We start from the raw sequence: 11263 nt of genomic DNA on the forward strand, positions 1-11263 counted from the left end.
TGTTGAGTGAATTAGGCAATGGCTGAATATGAAGGACATTAATTTGTCAAGAAGAAAGGACTTCCTATATTCCATCATTAGTTTTGTCTAAATGGTATATAGCTGTAATGATAATTAGACATGCACAAAGTTTTCTTTACGCACTACATGCACAAAGTTTTCTTTACGCACTGTGTTCTTTATTGCATCTTCAACCTTAAAAACCTGCCTGCCACTCCAATTCCATGTTAGAAAATTGCTCATTACTTGAAAATCTGAAGCTTAATCTATAGGACGAAAGATGTTCATACGACAATTAAGCATTTGCAGTTGTAAATCTAATGGTCTTTTTGTGCCGCCATTGACATTTGTTCATCCACCGTGAAAAATATATATTTGTTTGTCCCATCTCTTACAGAAATTACTGTCTTTTTTCTTAAAGAAAAAAAACTATTCCTTATATGTGTTAGTTGCTTTGTTTTACACACGTATGAACACAAATTTCAGACAATATCTTTAGTTATCCACAGGTACAACCTCAAATGTTTATGTTATCTAATTTCTTATCATGTCATGTTCTGTATCATGTATTAATAATAATTTGTATCATATCCTAAAACCTACCGCCCATGGCTTTTCAAATAACACCATAGTCTAACAGGAAACATAAAATAAATAACATTGTTCTTGTTCTTATTCATGTCAAGACTAAATGGGACCAAGGCTCACAACATTTAATCCTTGTTTATTCCGACAGATTCCCTCTCAGCCGCACTAAAACATGAAGAGAAAAAATTAACATTCCTATATGACATTGTTTATAATCATCATTATTGTAAAATATCTACATTATGACAGACTTTATCTGTCCAAATCCCAGCATTCATCAATTCTAAAAGACAGTAGTAATCTATAAGAACTCATCTGAGCTAAATTCTTTCGGATACCGATTTTGTCTTTCATCATCTATGTTGTATGATGAATCAAAATTCTCGAACCCCTGGTTTTTCTCACGCTTTTGCCTGCAAAAAAGATCAAATGAACATGATTTAGGAGAAACAAAGGATCTTTGACCATGGCAAAAATAATAAACTATGCATGATCCTGTCTGTTGCCTATGGTTAGGTCGAAATTGGTCCACATAGTTTAATTGGTACATTCATATACTGAAAATGTCAATTGTCGAATTGGCAACTAGTGCCGGCCAGCATCTATGGATTCATATTGTTCAAATATCACAAGATTCAAAAGATACATCTAAGCACTGAACCATTGTAGGAGGCATTGAGTAGGCGTTAAAAGATGGTCCAACAAACAGATCAAACACACCAAACATGACAGTGTTTTTAGAACATAAAGCCATTCCACAGTTCGTAGTTACATGATCACTCACCTGAGAATACAAGAAGGTTCCGAGGATAGCGATGGCAGCTCCTAGAGCATTGATTGGCTGGACAGGAGTGTGGAAGATGATGATGGAAGAGACTATAACTGATATACGTTTCATGGTGTTGCCAACGCTAAATGTCAAGGGAGATATCTCATCAAGGGACATGTATGAGACCTGGTTGTAGAGATGATAGAAAATACTTTGGGCCGCTACCCACCTATCAAAATAAGACAAAATACACAAATTTTGTTTAAATGACGGAAAGAAGTAAAAATATCGTAAATCGTTACAACATGTCAATAAAGAGTAACTAATAGAAAACTAATATAATATCAACTCGCGATGCACATAAAACAGGGTGAAAAGATGAGTAGATGACAATTGTAGCATTTAATCTGAATGTTCTAGGAGCTTAACCGAATCTTCAATGGAAATATAATCGATTATTAATAATTTCAGTCCAGGTTATATACACGTCTTGAGGCATATATTAATTAAAGATTAACTAAATGAATAAATCATCCAATTTTGACCAGCTCTTGAAAAGCGGTATAGAATTCAAGATCCGCATAAGCATCAATAGAGTATAAAGGCTTTTTGGATGGAATTCCATCATCTATTTGTGGTTCAGATTAAAATAGAACAAATACATATTCTCTTACAAAGTTGTAAGGGTGATGGGGCATCTAAATTGTTCCATTTAGTAGAACCCTAATCAACAAGTGAATGCAAGTAAGTTCATCTAAAGCATGCAAAGCATCTGGCAGAGTCAAACACAAAATCCAGACAAATGCTAAGCGGATAGAAACAGAACAAAGAACTACAACTTAGTAATTCATGTCGTTACCAGATAAACTGTGGTCCAATTTGGGATAAGGCCGTTTCCCATCCTGCAGCCCACATCTGCGGTCCCTCTACAGCAATTGCAAAAGGTGTGAGAATTACAAGAGACAACAAAGATAGACAGGCGTAGTAGTTCATCCCACTAACGGATTTCCCCTTCATGCCCTTCTTCGAGAATATGTTACGGAGGACAAATGCCAAGTTCGATATCATAGCTCCCATAAAACCTGAAAACAGCAAAATAAATATGCAAACCAAATTACCAGCTAAAAACACAAATATATGGTAACACATTTGAAAAATTATAACTGAAAATAAAGGTCATATATTGAACCTTCTTAGATTTGGTTGTTAAGAAAACCGAGGCTAAAACGAATTTTGTACATTCAAATCATATAAGCACAAATTTAGAGAGGTTTATCTTCCAGAACACCTGAAATATAAAAGTAACAGAGAGATTATGATATTTTTACCAGTCATATTGAAGTTGAGTTCGGTTAAAGCGGAAAGAGCACATCCGCCAATGATTGGGATAAGAGACAAGTAAACCGATAAAGGGAAGTTCTCTCCAAGCAAGAACCTTGAAACCAAGACACTGAAAGCAGGTTCACCACTCTTGATGATGTGGGTGAATGAAACTGCAACCTTAGACATACTCACAGTTGCTGCTACATGTCCAATTGTATGTGCCACAGCAACCTATGAAGAAAATGAAATGAAAAAAAGTAAACCCAAATGTTCTTTAATATTGTAATTGACTTAGGGTCTCAAGAAAAGATAACAACTGTTAATGGATTCAGATATTAATTTGAAAAATTAAAAACATTCATCTAAGTTTCATTTTGTTCTGTTCCATCAAAATTTTCATTTTTTAATTTTTAAGATAACATGCATAATACCAAAATTTAGTTTCCCTTTCTCATTTCCTTCATTTTCTCTACAATCAGACAAACTGTAATTGTTGCACTTCTAACTTTTTCCTCCAATACTGTCCAAAACAACATAAAAGAACATGTTCATACAGCAGTAACATCAAAACCTTAAAAAACAAAAAACCCAATAAGGCAAGTTTCAATCTTTTCCCCTCACTTTCTCGTCAACCAAACAAAGAAAAGGGGAAAAAAAACTCACCGGGAACAAAGTCTTCCAAAACTCAAAATCTGTTTTTGGGGTCTCAGCAATCCTTGTAGCCCATGAAATTAACATCATTAAAGAACCACAAGCAAGGGACAATGTTGAAGTCAACCAAGGGTAAGGGTAAGCATTCAAAACCTTCTTGTTATAAATATTGAAAACCACGTTCAACCCCCACCATGTTGCAAAATAAATCCCAATTTTCACCCTTTTTGCAGCTTCTGATTTCACTTGCTCTGCTGCCTCAATAGGCTCTGACTTGTCAGCTTCATAAGCGTTGCATTGAATTATTGGTTTTTTCTCCTTACCAGTACACTCAACAGATGAGATATGCAATGGCTTTGAGACCAAAACGTTGGTTCTTTTCGGGATGTTTTGAAGATTCAAAACTGGTGAAAAGGGATGTCTACGAATTGAAGGTGATCTTTTGTAAACAAGAGAATTAGAGACATCTATGCATGTAGCTAAAGCTGATTGTTTAATGGTGAAACTCATTTTCTAATCAGAACTCAAGATCAGAAACAGAAAATTTCAAAACTTGTGATGGGATTCTAATGAAAAATCAAAAGCTATTTCTTAAAACTTGAATAGATCAAGAAAAGACAAAAAAAAAAAAAAACTTTGTGAACAAGCTTACCGGCAATTACTAAAAGACATAGTAATCAACGATGAAAAAAGGAAATTGATTTCATTAATGATCAAGCAATCCAAATAAAATGATACATGCGAAATAAAAGAAAAAAAAAAAAAAAAGGGGCTGAGGGTTTTTGGAAGAGGTTTTGTTGGAGGTTAAAACGAGAGCAGGTAGTAAAATCGTTGAACAGAAAAAGGGTTGAGAGAAAGCTCTGAAATCTCAGTCCAAAACCTTTTTATTTTATTTTACTTTAATCCTTTTGGGTGGATGAAAGACATAAAACCCAATGAACTGATTGGATTCATTTCATGTGAACTGCGCACAGCTTTTTTTGTATTAAAGTGTTTGGATTCACTTTCCCTACTGGAAAAGTTGTTTGGTTCTTTGTTTTAATTACACTAATGTGAAAAAATTATTAAAATTACTAATATATAAATATCACTATGATTGGAAAGTATATAAATATCATTTTTATATATTAAAATATAAAATAGTCTACGTCACAAAAAGTGGAATGTCAATACAATATATGAATACGATTGTGACACTATACATTATCACTTATATAGTGTTCTTCTAAAATAAGCAGTCGGAAACTGTTAGACCAACTTGTGAGAATTCTTGACAGTCCATTTCAACTTGCACATTATCAATCTCATTTGCTTTGAGTCAAGAGACGACCTCTCGAAGGGAGAAAGAGGTGAAAAAGGAGAGTTGCAATGGCCTGAAACTGTCGTCACGACATTACCTTCTGAGTTTGTGGCTCATTCTATATGAAAAATACTTCTGTCAATGTTGCATTTTAGAACGGTATTCGGCGGACGAGTCCATCAATCAGCAGCCGGCAAATAATCTCATGTGATTGATCGACTGAGGGGATTGGGAGTGTAGTGCCAAGCTTGCAAAAAATTATCCGCCATCCTAACGATATCTTGACTGAGAGTACTATTCTGCTGCCAGACAGCTTTGTTAAGTGCATACCAAATACTCCATAAAATTGCTAGAATATGAACAACAAGAGGAGAGCCGTTGTTACCAAAAATACTTCAAATGAAATCAACATAAGGTTCAGTGGGAGAGATACCAAAAGTTTGCCACACCTCCCTAGACTTTAAACAAATCACTAAAATGAGGTCTAAAGTGTCCGGTAATCCATAAAACTCACAATCTGCGCTAATAGCAACTCGATGCAGGTTCAAAGCCACTTTACACGGTAAGAATCCCTGAGGACACATGATATAAAATCCTTTATCTTGGAAGGGAGATCAAGATTCCACGATTGCTGCCAACAGCCGCTAACAGCTAAATTGTTGATACTCGTGTACTTAGCCACTGTCAGCCTATAACCCGACCATACTGTTGTTCCAATAGGGTCGGAAGCGTGTAATTTATTGTACTAAAAAATCACACAAAGTTCAATTCCCAGGGAAGAGAGGTGGATCACATGGATCTCTTAAATATTAAGTCTTTCCTTAGTCAAAATATCCCTTCTATAGTAATTTAATAGCACAATTAAATACTACTATTATACCCTCAAATATTGAAAGAAAAATAGGACAAAAAAGAACACAAGAGTTTTAACGAGGTTCGGTAAATTATACCTACGTCCTCGGGCACTAACACCAGATGATAACTTTACTATCTCCAAAATATTACAAACAAATAGTATTCCTTAAGAATTCTCAAATGGGAGAAGAGAGAAAACTAAGAGAGAAAGATTGGTTGGGATGATTGAAATGAGAAATGAGAAATGAGAAGGTCTATTTATAGTTGAGGTTCAATGACCAAACAATAAATAGCCTATTATCTCAATGACCAAAAAAAAAAATTATCCCATGCCACATTTTCAAAGTCAACTTTAGGGTGCTAAACTTGCACCACTTTGTATTGTTTGCCATTAATGTTGTCTCCCATTAATGTTAACAATCTCCACCTTGAAGATTTGATTAGGATAATCACATCTTCACACACTTCCTTCAACTCCCCAAATTCGATAAAGCTATCTTTTGTAGTGCCTACAAATGCGCTCTCAAGCACCATACACCTGAAGGTGCTCAAATTCTCAGGATGTTAATCAAGTTCAAACAATGATTAAACTTGATTGTTGTTACCACCTTGGTCATCATATCTGCGGGATTATCTGCTGTCGGAATCTTCTGAAGTAGAATTTTTCCTTTTTCAAAGACTTCCCACACAAAGTGATATCTTACGTCGATATGCTTGGTTCTTGAATGATAGACTTGATTTTTCGCTAAATGAATAGCACTCTGACTGTCACAATATAGACTAATGTGACTTTGAACAACTCCCAAGTCTTTCAACAATCTATTAAGCCAAATAGCCTCCTTAATAGCTTCTGTAACTGCCATATATTCTGCCTCTGTAGTAGACACAGCTACTGTAGACTGTAAGGTAGACTTCCAACTCACTGGGGCTTTAGCAAGAGTAAACAGATACCCCGTAGTTGAACAACGTTTATCTAAATCACCAGCAAAGTCGGAATCAATATATCCAACTACAAACTGACCAAGTGTTTCATCCTTCTCAAAAACTACACCAATGTTTACGGTTTTTCGAAGATACCATAGAATCCATTTCACAGCTTGCCAATGTCCTTTTCCAGGATCATGCATATACCTGCTCACAACTCCAACAGCTTGTGAAATGTCAGGCCGCGTACACACCATCGCATACATCAAACTCCCAACTGCATTAGCATATAGGACTTTTGCCATATATTCTCTTTCTTTTTTAGTTTTCGGAGATAATTGAGCACTAAGTTTCAAATGAGAAGCAAGTGGGGTATTTACATGTTTTGTGTTTTCATTTACACCAAAACATTGTAATACCTTTTTCAGATATTGCTTCTGATTCAAACAAAGCTTGCCTCTCTGTCTATCTCTACTTATCTTCATACCGAGAATCTTCTTAGCCTCACTTAGATCTTTCATCTCGAACTCTTGATTCAACTGAGCCTTCAGCTTGTCTATCTCCTTTTGGCTCTTCGAAGCGATTAACATGTCATCATCATATAAGAGTAGATAAATGAAAGATCTGTCATGCAGCTTCTGCAAAAACACACAATTGCCATATTTGCTTCTTGTGTACTTCTGCCTTCTCATAAAGCTATCAAATCGCTTGTACCACTGCCTTGGGGATTGCTTCAATCCATATAGCTATTTGTTCAGCTTACAAACCCAATTTCTACCACCAGCATCTGTGTATCCTTCGGGCTGAGTCATATAGATCTCCTCTTCTAACTCACCATGCAAGAAAGCCGTCTTAACATCAAGTTGAGCTAGCTCCAAATTCAACTGTGCTACCAAGGCCAACAAAATTCTAATGGAGGAATGCTTCACAACAGGGGAAAATACATCATTGTAGTCAATTCCCTCCTTCTGAGCGTAGCCTTTAGCTACCAATCTTGCCTTGTAACGAACATCTTTCTTGCTAGGATATCTATCTTTCTTTGTGAATTCCCACTTGTATCCGATTGCCCTTTTACCTTTCGGTAATTGCGCCAACTCCCAAGTATTATTCTTCCGGAGAGACTGCATTTCTTCATCCATGGCGCTTTTCCATTTGTCATTTTCTAAGCTTTGCATTGCTTCTTGATAAGTGACAGGTAAATCATCATCAACAACGGTAAGGGCGTAGGCTACCATATCAGTAAATCGAGAAGGCTTACGAATTTCTCTTCGTGGCCTTGCAACTGCAACTGGTTCTGGTGTACTTAACAGTTCTTGGGTCAGAACCTCTTCAACCTTTAATTCCTCCATTGTGGCTGGAGAATTAGACTTATTAACTGGGCAAATCCCCATCTGCTCAAACTCCACCTGTTTTGGAGTACACTCCACCTGCTGTGGAGTATCGCTCGTCTGAATATCTTTATCTGCTATCTTTTTCAATGTGGCAGATTCATCAAAGGTAACATCTCTGCTACAGATCATTTTCTTTGTGTCTAAGCACCAAAGACGAAATCCCTTCACTCCAGAAGTGATTCCCATAAAGAGAGCTTTCTTTGCCTTCAGATCTAACTTTGACTCCTTCATATGGTAATATGCAGTGGATCCAAACACATGTAAGGAATCATAATCTGTAGCCGGTTTTCCAGACCATACCTCCATAGGAGTTTTTCTTTCTAATGCAGATGATGGCAAAAGATTAACAAGATGGCCAGCGTATGTCACAGCCTCAGCCCAAAATTGCTTGCCCAACCCAGCATTGGACAACATACATCGAACTTTCTCCAGCAATGTTCGATTCATACGCTCTGCCACTCCATTCTGCTGTGGTGTATCCCTAACTGTGAAGTGTCGAACAATACCATACTCTTGGCACACATCGAAGAACGGATCACTTTTGTGACAGCCCTAAATTGACCCTAGTCGGAAAGTGGTTTCGGGACCACGAAACCGAGTCATAAAAATAATTAACAGTTATATTTGATGCTTATTATATGTGAATATGAATGTGTGAAAGTTTCATACTTTAATTTGGTCAGTATATGTGAAATTTATTAGTAAGGACTTATGTGAGACAATTGTGAAATGTGTTAGACTAATGTAAAAGTGATCTAATAGTGCATGATGTCAAAAAAAGTGTACTTGCATGTCAAATTAGCCAAATTTTGGATAGTGGCCGGCCATGGTATGGGTTATTAATGATAATATGTATTTTTCTATTAACATTTTTAGTTTACAAAATAAATTAAGGAATTAAGAATAATAAAATATGAGGTGAATGGGAGGAGAAACCAAAGTTGTTTCATCCTTGCTCCTCCATTGCCGTAACTTGAAGGAGGAAGAAGAAAGGAATTCTCTTGTTTCATGTTCGGCTTGGATGATGTTTAGGAAGAGGTAAGTACTTTGAAATTCTTGGAAATTTATGTATAAATAAGGTGATTAGTTCAAGTTCTATTCATTCCATGGATTAAGTTTTGGTTGTTTGGAGGTTTGATATTCGGCCAAGTAGTTTGAAGCTCTTAGTACATATATTTTTTTCTTGAAGGTTGAAATTGGTTTGTTCATAGGGAGGTGCCGAATGTGGTCATTGAAGGGTCTTAATGAACAATATGTGTGGCTTGGGTTTATAACATTCGGTTAAGGAATTTTGTGTGCTAGCAAGTTTGGTTTAATATATAGATGTAAATCACCTTGTATTTGATAATTTGAAGAGTAGGAAATGGCAAATTAAAATGATGTTGGGTAAATTTTTAGTTTAGTTGTGCTTAAGCATTCGGCATTAATATTTGATATTGGCTATGAAAGTATGAAAGATTAGAGATTATTTTTTTAAAATGAATTATGACATTAATATGAACAAGATAGAAAATCGATTATAGATGTGATTGAGTGATTCGGTCATTGATGGGCATTATTGTAACCTAATTGTAGTTTGCTACTTTTAATTTCGAGATGGAATTTGTATATATAAGCTAAGTTGAGCGGTTAGGGCCGAATGAGGTATATAAGATATTAAAGCATGCTAGAATTATACATTAGTGAAAATGTGTGATTGTACTAAATTCTCTACTTGAATTCGGTTAGGTATAGTCATAGTATGAGCTCATTAGGGATACTACCTTATAAGTGAATGTAGCTTTAGTTAACTTTATGTGTTATGCGTGTGTTAAAATAATTAATGATTTGGATGTTATTATAGGTATTTATGCTAAAGATTTTTCGGCTATGTTTTGTACCCATGTGATGACTCTAATGTCTAATATATATGAGAGTTATTTCGGCTAAAAAAAAATAAAATATAATTAGGTATATGGTTGGTTTCATTATTAAAAATAAGGGTTAAGTACCTTGAATTTCTCTTTGATGTTCAAAATGATTAAATTAATTTATTTGTTAAATTAAGCTCAAGAGCAAAGGGAACTAAATCTGATAAAGGAAAGGAGAAAGCAATCGAGTAGCCTATCCGTAACTATCGAAAAATTTCGAGGTAAGTCTTTGAGTAACGGAACTTAGCTTATGATTTTATGGGTATCATATAAAAGCATAGTAGATAAGTTGTGATCTTATGGTTCTATATAAATTACATAGTGAAACAAATGATTTTTATTTTATATGACTTGGAGCTGAATGGTTAAAGAATTCATGTGGAATAACGAAATGAAATCATATTATGTGTATGTAGCTATTGAGCCGTAAGAGTAAGGGTTGGTAAGCATGTTGAACTTGTTTTCTAGCAATGCAATGGAAATGCTAATAGGTTATGATATATATATATGTGCACAGCATTCGTGCGGGTTATTATAACCGGGTTAAGTCCCGAAGGCATTCGTGCAGGTTATTATAACCGGGCTAAGTCCCGAAGGCATTCATTCAGGTTATTATAACCGGGCTAAATTCCGAAGGCATTTGTGCGAGTTATTATTACCGGGTTAAGTCTCGAAGGCATTCGTGCTGGTTGTTACATCCGAGCCAAATTCCGAAAGTATTTAAGTTTGGAAAGGTGCGATTCTGTCGTAATAATTCCGATTAATGTGCTCATAATCCCTAATATGACCAAGTATGGTTCGTATATACATTGGAAAAATTTGGTACAGTATAAGTTGTGATTATGAAATCGAATGAGGTTCTCCCGACCATTCCCTAGGGTTATATGAAGTTTATAGCTCACTAGAGTTACATGAAATTGATTCAAATGAAATTTAGTTAAGTTTGATTTCGAATGTGTAAACATATTGATAGAAGTGTAAATTAAAATGAATATGTGATCTTGTGCATAGACATTTATTTATCCTTATGAATGCTATTTCTTTTGTGTTTTTGTTTCAAATGATTTCCTTACTTATAAGCTTACTAAGCATCGAAACGCTTACTCTGTTGCTTAAATTCTTTGTATTATAGATTTTGTTCGTCAGCTATCGGACTCGGAAGTGTCAAAGTCGAAGTTATCCACACTATCTAAGCCCCTTTTTGGTACTCTTTCAGTTGAACTTTGATAATGGCATGTATAGGACTGACCTTTGTTGTTAATTAAGCATCTTTTGGTAATGTATATTCGAATAGCCATGCGAAAATGGCTTGTATATTTTGAGTATGGCATTATAATCATTTTGTATATATATGGTCTTATGATATGGTTATTGAGTGGTATGGAAATGCTTGATAATGATTAGCCATTGGAATGGCTAATCATGATCATAATTAGTGCTATGTATGTCAAATTGCTAGCTAATCCATGGAAACCATGAAATGGTAAAATTTACCACAAAATATTCTTCAAACAGCAGTAGTGAAGTGAGTCTGAAAAATCACTAAAAATAG

General features: G+C 35.3%; 1 protein-coding gene across 1 annotated transcript; it reads right to left on the reverse strand.

Moving 5' to 3' along the window:
• Nucleotides 1–646: 646 nt before the first annotated feature.
• Nucleotides 647–4385, reverse strand: LOC108480607 (glucose-6-phosphate/phosphate translocator 1, chloroplastic-like). The gene is made up of 5 exons (XM_017783657.2): nucleotides 3344–4385; nucleotides 2686–2911; nucleotides 2217–2439; nucleotides 1373–1586; nucleotides 647–1001 (listed from the first exon to the last, which is right to left on the reverse strand). Exons 1-5 carry the CDS (start codon nucleotides 3839–3841, stop codon nucleotides 990–992), a joined length of 1173 nt encoding a protein of 390 aa, XP_017639146.1. The 5' UTR covers nucleotides 3842–4385; the 3' UTR covers nucleotides 647–989.
• Between the last annotated feature and the right edge of the window lie 6878 nt (nucleotides 4386–11263).

Source organism: Gossypium arboreum, chromosome 1, assembly GCF_025698485.1.
Source record: "Gossypium arboreum isolate Shixiya-1 chromosome 1, ASM2569848v2, whole genome shotgun sequence".
NCBI lineage: Eukaryota > Viridiplantae > Streptophyta > Magnoliopsida > Malvales > Malvaceae > Gossypium > Gossypium arboreum.

What these genes read in the sequence shown, in the direction of transcription:
- LOC108480607 (XM_017783657.2), bottom strand. Translation starts at nt 3,841, where the DNA reads ATGAGTTTCACCATTAAACAATCAGCTTTAGCTACATGCATAGATGTC. An exon ending in ACTCAACTTCAATATGACTG is followed by an intron (nt 2,440 to 2,685) that starts GTAAAAATATCA and finishes TGCTGTTTTCAG; the next exon opens with GTTTTATGGGAGCTATGATA. An exon ending in ATTGGACCACAGTTTATCTG is followed by an intron (nt 1,587 to 2,216) that starts GTAACGACATGA and finishes TTATTTTGATAG; the next exon opens with GTGGGTAGCGGCCCAAAGTA.